Source organism: Ostrea edulis, chromosome 7 (assembly GCF_947568905.1).
Source record: "Ostrea edulis chromosome 7, xbOstEdul1.1, whole genome shotgun sequence".
NCBI classification, from domain to species: Eukaryota; Metazoa; Mollusca; class Bivalvia; order Ostreida; family Ostreidae; genus Ostrea; species Ostrea edulis.
In genome coordinates this window covers 73,176,269-73,196,274 of record NC_079170.1, presented here as the reverse complement: position 1 = coordinate 73,196,274, position 20,006 = coordinate 73,176,269, and the positions used below count along the sequence as shown (strand labels likewise).

Here is a 20,006-nt window from a genome sequence, read left to right as displayed (position 1 = left end):
CATTTATTTTATACAAAAACAAGAGAAACCTAATAAAACAATATTAGATAACCGCTTTTAAATTTAGTGTAAGAAAATATAAAAGGAAGAATCATTGTCTTGCAAAACAATAATTATTTAATTACCGGAATTACATATCCATGTGCCTGTTTTGAGGTTAAAAAGAGTTTGAAATAATTCACAACTGGTGTTGTTCCTGAAATGTATGATAAAAAGTATTTTTAATTTAATTTTTGGTGACAAAAATACAGTTAGTGTCCTTTAATAAATGCGGTAATTAGGTCATCCGAGGTCGGAACTGTACACCCGAGACAGAGTCCACAATAATATAGGTCCCGTATTGTTAGAATAGAACCTTATCGTACCCGGTAGATCTTAAATAAATCTTAATTGATATTGAAGTGAAATTCCGTGAATATGGATGCTTATTTAAATAAAGTACTAATTCTACTCAAAATCGTTCACAGAATCGATGATAAAGATAACCCTCTCTGCTAAGTGATAAAATAAAACACAAAAAATGTTTTGGGATAATATTTCCGGTATATCTGAAGAAGAAAAATAAAAAACAACCCTGATCATGAGCAGCCGTGAAGGAGAGACGAGTGGATTTTGTACGATAAGGGGAGTGCGGTATAGGACGGAGACCGAGCTGTTCGCCTCGCTAGCTATTCCGGGATTATTAGCTACCGTTCGCTTCATTGATCAGTTTCACAGCTCCCTGACGGTAGAAATATTCTCAGAATTCCAATCTGTTTTTATGATTTTATGCAAGAACACACCCGGACTAGGTCACAATTCTCTACGACAAAACACTACACGGATCTGCTCTATCGGAATTTGATGCCACCATCGACAGGTGCCCGTTTCTGGTCAGAATTCATACTAAGGTAAACCTTAATGAATAAGTTGTTAAGATTTTTGCAGTTGTTCTTATTTATTTTAACGGTTAAGAGTTAGTTTTGCATGCATTTTTTTTAGAATAGTATACAAATGCATATTCATTTTTCTTTTTAGAAATACGCACAATTGTAGATATGGTGGAAGATGTTTCTTACTGTGACAGGCTCACAGTAGTATAAACCGCTTTAGAAACCAGATATACTACAATTGAATTAGTATACCACTTCTCCTCTAACGTATTTCATTTCATCTTGATGCAAGTACTAGTACTCAAACGAATAAGATAAAAGAAAAGAATTGCACACACACACAATAATAATAATATTATTATTTTCCTTTGTGGCAAAAATTGAATATATTTCAGTATCTCATTTCATCAGTTGTTTGAAGTAAAATTCATATCTTGAAATGCCACTTCATGAATTATGAGTACTAAAAACCTAAATGTTATAAGATGCTAATTTCCGTGTGATGTTTGAAGTAAATTCTCGGCGGAGTAATGCCACACTGAAGTATGTTTCTCACTGTGTATTGATTGGTTAAGGGGTTGTCATTTTGTTTAGTCATTTTATATCCTTCGGACACATTCAGCTCATCGAATGACCGTCCCTAGCAGTCTGCCTAACGATTTTATGTCAATTAGTTGAACTACAAAACGTTGTCCATGTTTACATTGAATTCGCTTGTCTGTAAAGTAGAAAAATTGACACAAGTTACAGGGAACCGCTGAGTATTTATACAGAGACTGAGGGAGAAGATATAACTGATAGCGAGAAGTTATATACGGGACGCGGGGTCGTTTCTGCCACGATGCGTAATATCAATATAACTGTATCTGAGATTTTCTTTCTTCTCTCTCTCTCTCTCTTTCTCTCTCGCTCAGAATACGCATTGATACTTACCACGCGCACATTAGCACAGTTTCCGCCTACTTGTACATGTAGCAATATACTATGGCATTCATAACGGAAATGAAGAAGGTTGTTTTTATTAAGATATTTACTCCGGTAAAAATGAAGAAAGTTGTTTTCCTAACTGATTCATTTATTTCTGATTCATTTTCAATTCTATTTTTACAAGTACATATATAACACGTAAAGCAAATTATCTGTTTACTGGTGTCTTCAGCTTTCATTTCTACAAAAGTAAAAACACGATATATAAACACCCAAAATATAATTAAACAAAACTGATTAGCTAATTAAATCTGGCTTCCCGTTGTAAAGGGATCCATCACCAATTGATTAATACTTCTTCCTACCGTCCTGTCTATGAACCGTAAATTGTATTGGTTTATTTAATTCGAGTAACTTATCCCATATATCTTTACATCCTTTATTGATCTAAGAATATTCTGGATAAATTATTGCTTGTTAACCTCAATTTTTCAGCTCAACGTTGTTGATCAAAGGCGCGTGCAAACGCCAACGAAACGGTGGTAGCCACGTGTAGGATGCGAACTGCATTTGCTTGAAACGCGCTTTATTCTTTTAAGACAAGAAAGCAATCTATAACCGAAGAATTTGTTGACTGAATCCTAATTTCTTTTTGTAGATCAAAGTATGACGGAACAAGAAATTTCAGAAATAAATGTGGAGAACTTCGACGAAAAAATTACATTTGGAGTAGATTTAGTAGACGCGTCTCTTAGACAACTGAATTTTATTGGTCTCGTGGAAAATGACAGTAAATTCTTTGACAAGAAGTTTTTACAATGTGCTCTGCAGCGTTATGAAAAGTATTGGCTCCCTCTGGTGGCGGATAATGAAGACAAAATTTTACCCGCCCCTTGGGATATAGAGTGGGTGTGGCACTGTCATATGTTGTCTCCCGTAAACTACGAGGAGGTATGCCGGGAAATGTTTGGTCACACCATCAACCATAAACTTTTCACAAATGTTGAAAGAGATAAAGAAATCGGAATTTCAAAGAATCTTTGGAGCGGTAAATACCCGGATGTTTCTTTTGAACTTCAAGAGGTCCCTGAAGTCATCCCGGAATTTGAAAGCAAAATAACTTACGACATAGTGGCCGCCGCTCAACGCCAGCATGTGTTTAATTATCAAGTGTCTTTGCCGCATTTTAAAGACAAAAAATACTTACAAGAGGCCGTTAGGCGATACAAGAAAATGCTCTTCTTGAAACTAAAAAATCCGGGGGTATTTCTGGTTCCGTGTTATGACATGGACCTTGTCTGGCATTCACACCAGCTACATCCGGGCAGTTACAAACCGGACACAGAAAAGCTACTTGGGAGAATATTCAACCATGATGACTCTGTTACTGAAAGAACTCCAGGGTCCAAGTTGAATAAAGCTGACGAAAAAACGAGGGAAGTGTGGAAAGAGACATTTAATGAACATTTTTCGAAGGCAGGGGCGATGTATCGTGGAGATCCACCTAATGCATCTCTAGATCCTCCGACCGAGACGGAGGTTAGACAGTTCTCGACGAAGACAGCTAACGTTAATATTGATCATGTAGAAATTGAGGGACTACCAGCAGAACTAAGGAAGTTTAAAATAAAAATACACCTAATGGCTAACGATAGAGAGGGACCACAGATTGGCACCCTTAAGGGACCCGGCAGAACGTGGGACAAAAAGAAAAAAATAAATTTTACCTTCGACACAAAACTACACAACACCATTAAGTTCACACTTCTTCAAATTCATAAACCTTTCTGCGTGTCTACTTTTGAGCAGATGGGCCAGTGTATTTTCCAGATGCTGAGCCAAGTCGAGAATTCGTCTTATGAAAACGAAACGGAAATCTCTGAAACTCTCATCCTAGACGAAGAACAGAATATTCGCATCCATGTTAAGGCTTCAGTTAAACTGATATCGAAAACCGGACCATGTTTACTGTTTTTAAAAAATGGAAATTACGACAACCGAATATGCATTATGCCAGAACACGTGACACAAATGTGGGGACCAATTCCACTACCCAGGCTACCGACGGGGAAAGACAACCAGTGCATCGTCGCCACACACAAGTAAAAAATTTCACAAATCAATTCTCTGCCCCAGGCTTTTTGCTGTACTAGTAAATGGTATTTTATGCATTTGATAATATCTTTTTTAACGTTTATGAGAATGGCGATGTGTTCCTCTTTTAATTTTCTCCCTCTTGGGGTATTTGATGCCATGGTTCACATTTTAATATTAATTTCTTTCAAGATTCGTGAATCACAATGGCGATATGACCTTCACCTGTCGCGTGATTCATAGTCTTCCTCTCCTGATGTCAGCCATTCAAGTGTTCTACCATGACAAAATGGCAGCTGTAGCTCACGTGATCAGTACAGACCAACTTCCGCTGTCGTCTGAAGTATGTAACTATTTCAAAATCAAATTGTCTTAGCATTCAATACTTATGCGAAGGTATTCTCCTGCCACAAGCACCATGAACAAATAGAGAGAGGGGGTGGGGTGAGTGGGGACAACATGAACAAATAGAGAGAGGGGTGGGAGGGATGGGAACAAATAGAGGAAGAGAAGGCTGAAGTAAAAATCCATTTTTTTAATGATATTTCCGAGCTGTAGGGGCTCATGTGCATAACTTATCTAAGTCCTGCAACATACTTAAAACAACAATGTACTTTTATTTTTACTAAGATATACATTCATCAAAAGCTCACGTGGAATTATTAAAGTTTGAAAATTGTGATTAAGTTATTGAAAAGTCATGTAATAAATTCCACGTGTCTTAATATCGAGGAATTATTACCCCAATAAGATATGCAAAATGCATGGATTTTATATTAGGATAATGATTTAATATTAAATATTATTTTACAATATTGCTGTACATGCGTCATAACATTACCGCGACCTAATTCCAGCTGACTGTTATGACAGATTTCAAAGCAGCCGCGCGCCATGTGAAGTAGTAAAAGAAATGATTTAATAAAAATCCTCATTAGGCTATACTAGAACATAACACCTTTGTTTATTACAGTCACCTATTTCAGGTAGAGGAGCCTCGGAATTGTCCCACCATAGTTCCCCTGTCAGGACAGCGGTCCGTCCTCATAAAGAACAAGGAGGGGGATTGGGGTATCATCACGGGCCAATGGACCGGGTTCAGAAGGGGCAAGGCCGGGCGACCAGGTAACTTCTGATGATTGTTCTCACATTTCATCACACCTAAACAGTGGTTTTATTTCGTACTCACCATTTGTCACATGTTGGCGTAAAACAGAACGACCTTGACCTTAAAATTGGTAAGCATTGTGACACAGTTATAAAAGTAGCATACATCTACATTGTATTTGCATTAGACTACATACATAAAAAATGAACGGTTTTTGAAATTATGTCAATACAAGAATGAGTATAACACAGAACGAATTTTAGGTTGGATTATGCTAAATATTGCTTATGTATTGAATATATTTATGGAAGTCCAGTACTCGGAATTTAGTGTTTACAATTTGGTTAAAGCATATATTTACTGATACAAAACAAACACAGCACGTTCTTCTGTCATCAAACCTTCGCTACATGCACGAGCTGTAATTCGAGTATGCAAACAAAGTATTATACAGGGAATTAATAAATATATGAGAAATTTTTATTTCGTGAGCTCATAGCCGGTATATCTAAATAAATTTTGAAATTATATTGATGAATTAAAATGCAATTTTCTGACGAACTTTGTATCCACTCTTCTCTGCTTGATAGGGAATAAACAACGCAAAGGAAGAAAGGGCGTACCCGGAAGTCCCGGGACATTGAGCATCCGGTTTTTCAAATGTATCCGGAATAATTGGAGCGAACTGGCCTTACCATACCTTGAAAACGTGTTCAAGTTTCACCTTCATGAGACTGATGTTGACCTTGAGCACGGAGTCATCCAAATTGTCTCGGAGAAGATTGAAATTGCAGAGAACCTTGCTATGGCTTTCGGGGTGGCGCTGTTGCACGTACTCTGTCAACCACGACCTTTCAACCCGGAAGGAGAAGGTGCAAGTGCAATATCTGGAACTCCTATCAGAGGCGCTAAGGAAATAAAGCAGTTACCTTCGGAAGACCTCGGCCTTGTTGTGGCAGCGGGATATACAGAGAAGACACCGAATAACCAATACATATACCGGAAACATGGCGCCGATGGAGCCTCTGGATCTAAAACGGATCAAAATGGCGTGGGGTATATGTACGCTATAGACCCTGTCGATGTTATGGAAATGACGACCGAGGATCCAACACCAAATCATCAAGCTGAAGCAATCGAGGAAATTCAGCCTGCTCAAGAGGAAACGCCGTTAGGAGGAGAGGAAGGAGACGACCAGATGGATATACCAGACACCGCAGGATGTGGCGGTTGTGGTGGATGTGGTGGTTGTGGTGGATCGTGCGGAAGTTGTGGAGCGTGCGGGGGTTGTGGCGGTTAACAGACGAAAACTACAATTGTAAAGCAGTTCTAAAACCGCAATTAGTAAAAGAACTTTAAAATCAGTAAATATTGATTTTAACAATTTGTACCGGATATTCTACCAAAGCTAGATTTCATACTTCTGCATGTGCCATTCACGAGTAGCGACCTTCTCTGTAGTTAAATTATTGACATCGAGGCTATACTACCATTCATATCATAGTTTTGCATGTATTGTACGTTTTATAACATTCTAATGTGTACAAAGCTTTAGGGCAGCAAATTGATTCATGGACCAAATTCTTCTGACTGTTGTGACTTGTGTCACGAGTTTAACAAGGGAACATGTTCGCCGTAGGCAATGCCCGCCTATCTCTCTCCTTAACATACAATGTATAGTATTCACGGAGATTGTAACAAGTTTCCCTGTCCTTTCTGGGGTTATAAGAAATGATTTGCCGCAAAACATAAGCGATTTTTATATCATAATAGTAAAGTGTATCAAATATTCCTTATTGAATTCCAAAAAGGAACCATCTGAAAAGAATGTCCTTTGAATTAGATCTTGTGGGTTTTTTTCTTTGTTTTTACATAAAAGATGTTGACACACTTGCTACAAGATGTCACCCGGCGAGTCATTTCCGTTTCTATTTCTGCATACTTCGAGAAATTAGCGCTTTTCCATTGGATCAGTCTGACATACACATTGTCGTAGATCTCGCCGACGTCCACATCCCCTCATGAGGTCTAGAATTAACTGAACTGCTTGGCTGAGAAACTCGTCATATCTATCGTTGAGTTCAAATAGCGATAAACACTAGAAGTGCTTAGATCTGATTGTAGAAAGTTGCTGTAGAAGAGCGAAAAGGCTAGGACTGGTGGTATCCACAGCATTACGTAAGCTTTATCAACTGACCACCAAATCTACTGCAATATGTTGACCCTTTGAGTGGTGTTCAACCATGAACCGAGAACAACATTGCAAGTTTGCCTCTGTCGTGACTTGACCATAATAAATTCATGAATAGGGAAAGGCACGACACCATCTGTAGAAAGAAGGGAGGAGATCTATCATAGGTGAATCGGAAGTATAGAGTCCTACAGAGTGTACCAAAATATATCGTGTCATTTTATGTTTAGGTAAAACGAATATTGAATGACAACAAATACATTATAAACATTTCATATTTTGTCCAAATTTATATACACAATTTGACGGACATTAAAGAGAAAAGAACAGAATTAGTTCACTTTGAAATATGCTGCTGTGACAGTTTAGAACTAGATGATGTGCTCTAATTAGATGATGTGCTCTAATTAGATGATGTAGATGATGTGCTCTAATTAGATGATGTGCTCTAATTAGATGATGTAGATGATGTGCTCTAATTAGATGATGTGCTCTAATTAGATGATGTACTCTAATTGACCTAGACTTTCTATGTAATGGCGATGTCAAAAATTAGCTACAGTTTTTTTCATGATGTACTCTAAATGAACTACTTTCTAGGTAATGACGACGTCATGACATTGAATAAAATTCCTTATGACAGCAGCACATGTCTCGGTAATCATTACTTGGAATTCCCTCCAAGGCATACTATCTATTCAGACCGATACTCAGACTCTGTCGATTCTACTAGAAGTATATAGCAACGAAAATGGTAGCCAAGGTCTCCAGAAACTTGCTATTTTGCAAAAGACATTTCATATTACTGCTAATTGTGTATTCAGAATTGAAAGTCAGTTGAAGCATAGCATCATGAAGTCGATTTACCGCTTATTTTGTCGTCAATAAAAATGTAATATAGAAGTGTGAAGAAAGTGGTCTTCTCACGAACACGGTCGTAAAATGTACTGACTGCTCAAAGCCACGTGTGTTAATCGTTGATACCTAGTTGTTTGTTCTTCTGACGTTGCATTCTTGTGTGTTGTATTTTTGTGTGTTTTTTAAAAAAACATTCTAATAACCAATAAAAAGAAAATAGTCTCTTATTATTATTATCATTACCACCACAGGAAACAAACAAATACGATTAAGTTCTGAGTGAGACTTGTCATATACTGTAGTATCAAACGACGAGAAATATGTGTATATTCATATAAAATAATGATGAAAGGAAGATCACCATGTACTAGATTAATGACAGGAGTTCTGAGATACCTCAGTCTGATGAACGAGTGGTCCCTCTTAACACAGTCAATACAAATATTTGAACATTTGTTTGTTTGATAAAATAACATTGACAACTTTCCTTTTACACCCCCCCCCCCCCCCCCCAAAAAAAACCCAACAAAAACCAACAAATAAAAAACCAACAACAAACAACAAAATAATAATAAAGAATATCGATCCAGAAGCATGCAGCTACAGGAGCTGTATGGCAAATAACGCCTTTCCACGAAAACAGGAGCGAAAGGGTACAAAATAGTCCTACTATGCAGAATTTAAAAAAAAAAAAGTCCTGTACTATTTAAAGAACTGAAGTTTTAAACAATGTTTTCATATATTTGCTAATTATGTATTTTCTAATACACATACAACAAAACGCATGTACGTTCTTTCTGCACGCTTTCGAAAAAAAAAATCAAACTAAAATTTTATGTATGAGTGTAACATAAAGGTATTTGCAGTTAACAACGTCATGACTTCCATTGCTGTAGATTCATACGCGTCTGGACTTTTAAAGCATGCAGAAGATCAAATAGATTACATACACAGAGTTTAATTAAAACCATCTCTCATGTTGGATTAATGACGGATTTTGCGGTGCGTGTGTAAATTAATTGGCTGCATACTAACATGGCTAAGACAAGCATTAAATTCACTGCGGAAATCTTTAATAATTGATGCTGTAGGTTTTCGTCATTCTTAGAGTCATGCACTGCTGCAGAACACGTGCACTTAATAACTCAGGTGATTTATAGGATTATATATAATTATTGAAATTCATGTGCAATTTATTCCATCATGGATTACATCATTCCGTAATTAAGATTCTTTTTAAATTCAAATTTAAATATTTGTAAGCCATATTGAACATATGTAAAAGTACATGTAAATTTACAAATATACCACTAAGCAATAACATTATTACCAGCCGGCAGGTGGCGCTCTGTTGATAGATACACATTTAGGAAATGTTGCTGTGTTTTTGCGGGACTGTTGTTTTTTCTTTTGGGGGGTGGGGGTGGGGGGGGTGTGTCAGAATTACTATTAGCAATTATTTTGACGTATCAAAAGTAATTTTCCGCTCATTTAATAATGTGAATATTTAAAATGCAATATAAAATTTACTTCATCATGCTCTTGTTTTGCACGTAAATAAAGTATATCATATGTAGGTCATCCCAGTGCTTAATCGGCGTGTGTGTGTGTGTGTGTGTGTGTGTGTGTGTGTGTGTGTGTGTGTGTTCACATTATATTATACAGAGTATCGGAATAAACCTCGGATGGGCGTGTCACGTGCCGTGCCGATGAGAGAACACTCAGTACATAATTCTAGCAAAACATACACAGATCTGGAATAAGGTGAGCCGCAGGTTGAATATTGTTTAACGTACCTGCCGAAAAATGTTCAGTCGTATGGTGACGTCATCATTGCCGGTGAAGGGCTGCAGAATTTAGGCCTATGCTCGACGCTTATGGCCATTGAGCAGGAAGGGATCTTGATCGTGCCACAGCTGCTGTGACACAGGACCTCGGGTTTTGCGGTCCGCCCCATTTAGTCACCTCTTACGACAAACTACATTGTGATGGCAAACATTACAAAGGGGTGTTGCTTTGTGGCATCATTTGCTAAGTTCACGATCCACAACTCTCTTAAGAAAGGTCAAAAGTTCAACTATGCCAAAACTCAAACTTGATCTGTAACCCATTTATATAAGTTCATATATGAATTTTTAAATCAATAGCTGCAGGGATAGCAAAAATCAAATCTCTGAAATCTGAACAGTCCTCAGGTTCCATAACTCTTTTACAAAATACATGTATATCAACAAAGCCCAAATCAGCTTGATCTGTAACCCATTGATATGGAATTTTCAAATCAACAGCTGGCGAGAAAAATCCGGAAAACTATCTACATCTGCTTCAGACAAAGTAAGTAATTGATTGGATAAAAACTAATCACATGACAGAGGGTGTATTATTTTGACAATTGTGACGTCACTTATGAATCATATGATGCCCCAAAAATTCGATACACTATCTCCGTGTAATGATATATTGGTCTGGCAGCTACCGTAGCCTTCAATGTATCCTTATGTCTGCATTCAGTTTCAACATACATGATTTGTTTATTTAATGTTATTACCGGTATTCATAGTTTTATTGGTAATGTTTTGATATTCGTAGTCAAAATCAGTGTGCCAAGAACTGCTTAACAATCGGTATGTAACACGTTAGACAGCATTTGAACCAGTGATAGGTTGTATTGGCAAACTAGATCGTTATAACGACTATAGAATTTGCAAAATGCTGACTTTAAACGAGACTGTTGAAAACCCTGTAACGTCAAATTGTTCGTCAGTAGCCTGTCTCGATTTCTCATATAGAAGCTTTTGAATAAACTCTGCTTCATACGAATATGAAAAGAGATCAGTAACAAAGGATCACAATTCGTGCCCATGGAAATTCCACACACACCCAACCCTATTTTAGTGCCTTGTTTTCACTCATAAAAGTATTGTAACTAATGTTTAGAAGAGAAAAAACCTAGACAGTTAGACTTTGTATTGTTATGTCGTATAGTGATTTAACAACAATTCATTCCATTGCCGAACAAATTCCTCATTTTTACACGATACGGTGGTAGATATACATGTACATGTAAGTAGCAAGGGATTATTTTGAACTTTGTGGCCCGGTCATTCTCTTAGAAATTGGAAATACTCCATATTTGAAGTGATATTACATTTGTAAGAATGTAGAATAATTTCAGGATATATGTCAAGGGAGGCGAGTTGTAACCACCATGCCGAATGTGAAAATAAGAAACAAAGCCACGTGGACAGTTGTTCAAGAAAGTTAAATCTAAAACTATATCTGGTATAGCAAAATGTCTGTAGCTTAGAGGGAAGATGGATGACCCATGATTAAAAAGGGCAGATAGAGTTCTTGATTCACCAGTGTCTAAATCCCCTCGCATGGTATTCTCACAGGATTTGGGAGTTGCGGATTTCGCTCAAATGAAAATCAAAGCGAGAAAGAGGCACCTTCTTAGAGAATGTTTTGTGCACCAGCACCAGTATGTACGCATGATTTGTAATTCAGGGTTATGATGAAAGGTGACGATAACGAAAAGTCTTATAAATGGAATAATGCTATATGTACATATTTATAGGAAAATGACGATGGAGAAGCTGAAATCATCCCGTTTGTCAAAGTTGAGTTGTCAATAGCTTACTTCAATCTAAAAACTTATATCATATGTAGAACAATCTCTTGCATATCGAATCAGTTGAGAAATATAACACCATATCCAGGTGATAATGGAATATTGCTAAATAAATATTGAAAGTTGAGGATGGAGAGGCTGAAAACATCTCGTTTGTCATAAAGTTGAGTTTTTAGTTTACGTTAGTATTTATTTTTAATAAAATATTAAAGCAGATGTGGAAGACTCTGTGGTGTTTTTTATTTCTAGTTCAAAGGGATATAACGAATTGACATATGAATGAAAATGTCGTCGACATTTCTAAATATCGAATTGAAAGCCACATAAAGAGATTTCTTCTCGCGTATAAGTTTTTAAAATAAATTCTGCTTCATCAGAATATCAAATACAGGTCAGCTAACAAAGGAGCACAATTCGTGCCCATGGTAATCCCAACAGACTGTTGGAATTCCTGATCACCAAAGACCTTGAAGATATTCTCAATGAGGAACTCCAGCATATTTTTTTTAATTTTAACTTCAGAGTATTTATGCGTGGAAGCAGAGTGGTGTTTAAGAAGTATATTTGATTACTGATCACTAGATAATAAGTATGAATATTTCCGTTTTCCATTTTTGTTGAAGAAGACACTGTCTATGATATCGAAAAGTATAGTATTTAATTTATCGTGAGGAATGGTCGTGTATAGTGTTGAAAAGTCATACGTTTTGATGTTGTTGATTGGAGAAAATATTTGCGATTTCAAATTGACTACAAGTTCTTTAGAATTTTTTTTTAGAATTCACATTTGATGAACAACACTTCCAGCATATGTTATCGCACAGTACATTTGAAGTTTCTACTTCATAGCTGTTAATATTTTCGTGAGGAGCAAAGATAGGGGATGGGTAGAACATTTGCTCGATCCAGCGATGTATCTTTCTTTGTACACTATACGTTTGTTTTTGAAGTTTAGGAATCCAGTTTAGGTACGGTAACTCATATTCATCTGACCCATTTACTGAGATATAAATGTGTCTAAAACTGAAGTATGATTTTGAAGAATGTCATCTTTCGAAAGGGTCGTTGGAGTGTAAGTACGATTACCAAGAGTGGAGCTAATGCCGTAATACAGTTGTAATAATAAACCTTACTAAGACAATGTGTGGCGTCGGTGGCCTAGTGGTTAGGCCGTCAGACTCTCGACCGAAAGGTCGTGGGTTCGACTCCTGTCCGCGGCAAGGCTGAGGTTGTGTCCTTGGGAAAGCACTTTACATGAATTTCCTCACTCCACCCACGCGTAAAAGGGGTCATTGGCTATAGACAGTGAAAGATATTGTTAGAATGTTAGTGCTCTAGCTGCTTGTAATGGCAGCTTGCACTGTAATGCTTTCTAGGAGGCTGAGAAAGTTCTAGATTGATATAAGGTCTGTCGGGGTAGTAATGTACATTGATTATTGTAAAGCGCTTTGAGCAGCATACACTGGAAAAGGATCTATATAAAACCAATCATTATTATTGTTATTAATGTTGTTACAAGTTTTGTCAATTAAAAGCATACCATATTCCTCATATAACCTATCTCATTTTTTGATCACTTCTGGTTTACTATACACAGAGGGATTAGATGGTAGGTATTTTTGTATTGATGTGTTTAATACGGGATATCAATATTCCTCATATACACGTACGTTTAATCCATTCTGACAATATTATACATAAAATGTATATAAAAGTCTTCCTTTTCATATTAAGCATAATTCGTGATATAATTCCTAATGGCCCTGTCACACTACATCACGACCTCACTACGTTCTATCATTTTTTTTAGATCGTGGTGAGATCGTAGTGCGAACGGCATGAATTTGTAATTTTGTCTGTCTTCACGATGTTACGGCGTCCTCACTACGCTTTTATCACGACTCCACTACGATTAAACTACGGCCTTGTTACGATTTCACCACGTTCTCACTACGTTCATCAAGTTCTTACCACGCTCCCACTACGTCCATCACGTTCTAACTACGCTCTCACCACGACTCCCACGACTGCAACACGAGTTTCCTACGCTTCTGCCACGATTGTACCACGATCTTACTACGATTCTACCACGATCTTACTACGGTTCTACCACGTTTCCGCGCCGATGTCGCCACGCTTTGCAGCAGCTGAATCAGATCCAGATTCAGTATAAATACAGCTCAGAACCTTCAGGACTGTTGATCCTCCATCCTCAATTCATTCATCAGTTGATCATAATGGCCAAACTGAAGTCTTTTTCAACAGAAAGCCAAGGTCGTACCCAGCAAGATCTACACTGCCTTACGATTCTCCTCCTCCTTCGCCTAAGTAACAATATAGCAGCTTGGTCGTTAAGTGTCATATACTGAATATGCATCAACATCTCCATCAATATTTCTTGGTCTGACCTTTCCATGATTCCAAAGAAGCAATGGTCATATGCAACTTTTGTTCAGTTTTTATACCAGTGTGTGGGGGAGAACAGAACGTGATTCGGTCGTGGCTTGCTCGCAGTGAAATCGTAGTGAGGACGTATTAAGGACGGGATGAGCTTGGTAGAAACTTACTACAGTCTTCAACAACATAGTATGGACGTGCCGTGATCGTAGCGGAAGCGTGAAGAAAACGTAGTGCAAACGGGATGATCGTAATGAGAACGTAGTGAAAACGGGATGGTCGTATAGAGAGCGTAGTGGAATCGCAGTGCAGTCGGTTTCTTCTGCATCACGATCCCATTACGATGCTACTACGACCATGCCGATCTAAATACGACCTTAGTACGTCCTTACTACGCTTCCACTACGATCAAATTTGACCACAACCGCACTACGTTTGTTTTGAGCATGTTCAAAGTTGCTCCACGACCATCACGACCATAAAGACCTTACTACGTTCTTACTACGACCTTACTACGACGTACCCGATCGCACTACGATCATCAATTTTTACATGGTCGTAGTGCGAACGTGGGCTAGTGTGATGGGGGTATTACAGAGATGATGTTCTGTCGCCAATTGATTGTTGATGGATTGATTGATTGATGTTTTCCGCCATACTCAACAATTTCTTTAGTTATCTGGTGGCGCTCAGTTTTTATTGGTGGAAGAGAGAACCCAGATACAATATACCTGGGAAGAGACCACCGACCTTCCGAAAGACCAAGGTTCTCTGAATTTAGGACCTTTTAAAATAAGTAATTTCAGTTCCCTTTTTTCAACTACTAGTATGTAAAACTTATACGGTACCAATTTTGATGCACCAGATGCGCATTTCGACAAATAATGTCTCTTCATATCACCATCACCAGTACTGACATGTCCAGCTGGACTATAACGGAAAGAAGACGAAGAACACTTAGATGAATAAAGCTTACGATGGTCAATATCTAGGCACTGCAAAGTTTGTTTTGATTAAAAAGTTTGGATGCAATAGTAGAAGTATAGTTGTAGGAAATCCTGTGTGTAGACTTGAACTTGAAATAAGTTGGAATATACGACAGAACCCTTGCTTATGTTGACGGCATCTTTTCCTTTGTTAGTAAATTTGAGTTTAAGGAACTGGCGGCACGATTCGGAAAAAACTGTCATTTTATTACCTACCCCAATATGAAATGCAAGTATTGAGTTAAAAGGTAAATGTGATTTTTCATTATTCTGTCATAACCTGACTTTAATGTACATGTATACCCTCAGAACAAAAACAAAACCCGTACACATTGTGTGATAGTCCATTTGTACAAGCTGTGGCAAACTACTATACCATCTATTATTTTAATTTCCCCTTCCGCAAATCTTCTCCTTTCCAAACATTAACAATAGGATTTTTCCACTTTCACAAACGCTTTATTTCATTTCAATAATCTAGAATTACACCTTCATGCTGTGCCTTTTCTTCATAATTCTGAAAAAAAAGGTATAAATGAAAAAGATGAAAATAACGAACAGTGACCAACCTCATGAATTCTATAAAAATTACAAAATTTATTGCAGAGGAAACATATTCTTGTAAACACCAGAGGTGAGATCAGGTGCTCAGGGGGTAACCGGTCATATCCGTCTCTCAATGAATATAATTAAAATATATCTTTTTTATATTTTCGTTCCTTATTATTTTTCCTCTCATCATTATACATTACATTATTAATTATTATCATTGCAATTCTCTTCATTCTAATTATATTTGTAGATTCTATATTTTCGCTTACCAAAACGCATTCCCAGTGATGCACCTCCAACATTCGCCAAGGAATTGTAGCCACTAACCACATAACCTCCACATCCACCCATGTGCATCTCGAACTGAAGGAAGTAGGCCTCTGGCAAGTAATTTGCACGATTCACAGGTATACCTACGTCAATCCATTTCTTCATTAATGATGTATAACAACATTTCTTATAATAACCAACAGGGGCCCTATTCTGCTTGTTGAAATAGAATGCTAGGTAGCTGTTTGGGTTGGCATCGCAGTTCCTGAACGTTTGGTCCGCGGCATTGACGTTGTACCCCTGCGTAGACCGGGACTTTGCTGTGACGATATCGAGGAAACCTAGATAGAGGTACGGTTTCATCCGGGCTGCGTTGAGCGGACTTTTGAATCCAATATTTGAGTTATACTGAATAGTTAAAGGTTTGTCGGCGTGTGAAGATATCTGGCCCAGTTTCGAGTCATATTGCTTACCCGATCGTACATATCGCACCAACACGTGAGATTTGATTTCAAACAAATCATCAACGTTGAGGGATACGTGAGTGTTTGATACGAACGTGTAGCCATACGTCTGATGAAATTCACAGAAAACCTTGTATGGGCTGTTCTCTCTATTAAAAATGGTGTGTTCTCCAGTGACGTGACCTCGCGAGAAAGCAATGTCTTTACAGGAATCTGAAATTCAAACTGAACATTGATAACGTAAACTTATAATTCCATTATGTGTTCTTCGAATGCAGCGTAAACGTATAATTCTAATACATGATCTTCAAATGCAGCTTGAATCTAATTTCAGTTAGCAATGTAGTGCTATTACAAAATTAAAAACTAGAAAACTTACGAGGAACTTTGTCTTTGCATTGGGAACCTGTATATCCAGACGGACATAAACAAACAGGTCTTCCATTCTTCATGGTACACGATCCGCCATTAGGACATATCAAATCGTTACACGTCAAATCTTGAAAAAGATTAAGAAACAAATCAAAGATCTATGAAATATACTTTATTTCATGATATTTGTCTACCTTCAATTATCATCTGCGTAACTTACCGAATCGAAATCCAGGCACGGCTCCCACAATGTCCGAAAATGTATTAAATTTTGGGACAACATACCCTCCACATCCCCCCATGTGCATCTCAAAGAACCTGAAATACTCAGAAGGAATCGGAAGGGTGTATTCCGTAGACACATCTATCCATTTTCTCATGTAAGCGTTATAACAACATCGTTTGTGGTAGCTGTGAGTTGTCAATGGAGAATTGTTGTAGAAAAAGGCAATGTACGAGTTAGGATTTGCATCACAATTTCTGAATTCCCAATTTCTAGAACCGGCTCTGTATCCCTGGGTATTACGATTGGCAGCAATTGATCTGGGAAGGAACCCCACGTAAATAAATTTTCCAAGAAAAGGGGCATTCAAAGGTGAGTTGAAGCCCTCGTTTTTATTTAACTGAAGACTCAACGAATAATTTTTCTGATAACGATCGAGCTCTTCCATTCTTGTGCTATATCTTTTCCCGGACGTCCGTAGATGGATAACTTTAACATGATTGGTGGTTGAAAGGATGTTGCTCAGGACAAAAGAATTTCCCGGGAAGTCCTTAAGGTATGTGTAGCCATGAGAGACTGAAGTGAACTCGCAGAAGACGTCAACTGTTTTTCCGTCATCTGTGTAGATTTTATATTGCCCACTATTGCTTCCAGTGTTCCTCAGAAGAATATCCTTGCATGATCCTACATTATGAATTCGGGGATTAACCACCGTGTACATATTTCTGCCAGAAAATCCGACTAACAGTATTCAACTTTGACAGCAAGAACATAATGTTTTAGTTAAATTTTTCATTTGTATAAAAATGAGACTCAATTTCATTCTTATTCAAGTTCTCTGTTTTGTGTTTAGGATTCCGTAGTATTTCTCAAAGACCTTATCACAATGGGTTTTTTTTTTGTATCCAACAGAACAAAAATTATCCTGGTTAAACAGTCGTAACTACACCTGTTAATTTGTCTTTGAAATAATAAGGTACCGTATATACTCGCCTATAAGTCGGATTTTTGGGAGTCAATTTTTGGTACAAAACTCTATGTCCGACTTATAGGCGCGTCCTAAGAAGATTGGTATTTTTCTGGGCGGCGTAATGTAGTGTTTTTTAAACAACTCCGACGATTATCATGGACTACCACACAAATGATTATTGTTCACAAATATCTAGACATATTGTATTGTTTATGCATTTTAAAATTATGTATAAAGTACAGGTATTTACATATTTTTATCTAGTTAAAAATTATTTACACACCGGTAACTAATACTTTCAATTCAACTAATCTATCGTTTATCGGTAAAATTGAATTACGAACCCGATTTAATATTGAAATATTCTTATGTATACCGGCTGAAATATATTTCATAAAAGATTAAATATTGTTAACAGTTAATTTAGATCATCATTCTTGACTCTTAATAACTCTATTGTTGATACAATGAATTATACCGGAATCCCACAATAACAGTTTTCGCGAGGCGCGTGCCACTAAGTAAACACGGTGTCAGGTACTGGTAATATAGGGGACCATAATTGCTTAGGTAAACAAGGAATCATTGTCCATAATATATCAAGGGTTGCGTTTAAACCCCAAACAGACATGGCTTGGATATTGAGCACATCATAATTATCAATTTCTCAAATTATTTTTTGAAACATAGGTAAAAACACTAGAGCATTGACTTGAAATTGTCAACCGATTCTGACAAAAATTTGTACCGACTTATAAGCGGGTCAATGGCAAATTCCTACAAAATAACCTTAAAAAATACAACGGACTTATAGGCGGACCGACTTATAGGCGAGTATATACGGTAATCATAACATCCCTCTGATGAAATAGATACTTAACAAATCATCAAGCGTATGTGCGATTTCTCATAATAATTGTCATTTTCTGATACATTGCAGATATTTAGTATTTAAAACACGTAACAAAAAGCCCTACATGCATGTTTATTGTAACGTTATTTGAAAATTGATAATTTGACTAATACTAGTATTTTGATTTTGTACATATAGACATAGCGTGCTTGTACCTAATGTGGAATAATTCCTTGTTTGATACCAAATTGTTTCAAAATCATCTTCACCTACTGGGTCACAATTGTGTATGTATACAAGGTTGTGCTTAAAAATAATGTGACAGTTTGTCCTCCTATTAAAATCAGTATTAATAGAAACAAACAAGAAAATGTCTTTACTTACGAGGCTTAGATGTGCACGCGCTACTGTCAGAGGTAGCGATTGTCAACCACATTGACGAAAAAACCCATATCAAAATCATTACCTGGCTTCTATTTCGACCCATTCTTTTAAATTGTTCAATTCAACACAGGTGTGTTTATATACTATGTCGAGCATAGAAAAACAACGTAATTCATTTTCCAAAAAAGGATTATAATTATTATTCCCGAATCGCGGATTTTCCAGCCTTTAAGGTGCGCCATACTTCACTCATGATTTGTTTTAGAATGGTTATAAACAATGATACGAAATTCACATTCAGTTAGACAAAGACAGATGTGACCAGTATAATTTACAGAATTTAATCAACATTATAAATCAAATTGCCCAAACATGGTACGTGATTTTGTGGACAAGTGGTAAACCTAACAAATAATGAAAACATTGTAAACATCCTTCATTAAAATGTGCATAAAACACAACACATTTCCAATTCTCCATATTTCCTTTGTCTTTTGAAGAAAACGAATTCAAATCTTTGTGAGATTCTATAAAAAATCTATGATCGAAAAGTAGATTGTACTGAAACTTAGAAAATATAAGAATGTGCTTATAGTAAAGAGTATTATTATGTCTCGCCGTCATTCTGAAGTGAGCATTTTGTTTTAGTTTGATTTTTTCTTCCTCCCCCTTTTCTTTCGCCCTTCAAAATTGCTAATGGCTAGTCCATCGCGCCCTGTAATATAACCTTATAAAACATAGGTCCCGTGTCCCAGTAGGCGTTGGCACGAAAACATTCCTTGAGTGCTAAAGTATTGAGCGCCGGGATTAGGTCAAGCTTTTGTGGCACTTCAGCTATTGCTTGTAATGTGAAA

The 20,006-nt window shown here is 37.1% G+C and overlaps 2 protein-coding genes across 3 annotated transcripts; one reads left to right on the top strand and one right to left on the bottom strand.

Moving 5' to 3' along the window:
* Nucleotides 1–581: 581 nt before the first annotated feature.
* Nucleotides 582–8,555, top strand: LOC125656148 (uncharacterized). Its single transcript, XM_048886737.2, has 5 exons — nt 582–890; nt 2,458–3,901; nt 4,086–4,236; nt 4,880–5,018; nt 5,592–8,555. Exons 2-5 carry the CDS (start codon nt 2,466–2,468, stop codon nt 6,299–6,301), a joined length of 2,436 nt encoding a protein of 811 aa, XP_048742694.2. The 5' UTR covers nt 582–890; nt 2,458–2,465; the 3' UTR covers nt 6,302–8,555.
* Nucleotides 8,556–15,501: 6,946 nt separating this feature from the next.
* Nucleotides 15,502–19,420, bottom strand: LOC125657080 (uncharacterized). 2 transcript variants are annotated; one of them, XM_048887714.2, is made up of 5 exons: nt 19,153–19,420; nt 16,943–17,629; nt 16,730–16,849; nt 15,886–16,563; nt 15,502–15,581 (listed from the first exon to the last, which is right to left on the bottom strand). In XM_048887714.2, the coding sequence occupies exons 1-5, from the start codon at nt 19,253–19,255 to the stop codon at nt 15,574–15,576; spliced, it is 1,596 nt and encodes a 531-aa protein (XP_048743671.2). In that variant the 5' UTR covers nt 19,256–19,420; the 3' UTR covers nt 15,502–15,573. The 2 variants fall into 2 exon arrangements, with proteins under 2 accessions (XP_048743671.2, XP_056001289.1); XM_056145314.1 differs by having other exon boundaries at nt 15,502–16,563; nt 19,153–19,311.
* Between the last annotated feature and the right edge of the window lie 586 nt (nt 19,421–20,006).

Excerpts from the sequence above, each read along its gene's own strand:
- LOC125656148 (XM_048886737.2), top strand. The coding sequence starts at position 2,466 with ATGACGGAACAAGAAATTTCAGAAATAAATGTGGAGAACTTCGACGAA. Across the intron at positions 4,237-4,879 it reads AACTTCCGCTGTCGTCTGAA|GTAGAGGAGCCTCGGAATTG; the intron begins GTATGTAACTAT and ends CACCTATTTCAG. Across the intron at positions 5,019-5,591 it reads GGGCAAGGCCGGGCGACCAG|GGAATAAACAACGCAAAGGA; the intron begins GTAACTTCTGAT and ends TCTGCTTGATAG.
- LOC125657080 (XM_056145314.1), bottom strand. The coding sequence starts at position 19,255 with ATGGGTCGAAATAGAAGCCAGGTAATGATTTTGATATGGGTTTTTTCG. Across the intron at positions 16,850-16,942 it reads CGTGCCTGGATTTCGATTCG|ATTTGACGTGTAACGATTTG; the intron begins GTAAGTTACGCA and ends ATCTTTTTCAAG. Across the intron at positions 16,564-16,729 it reads ATGCAAAGACAAAGTTCCTC|ATTCCTGTAAAGACATTGCT; the intron begins GTAAGTTTTCTA and ends TTTGAATTTCAG.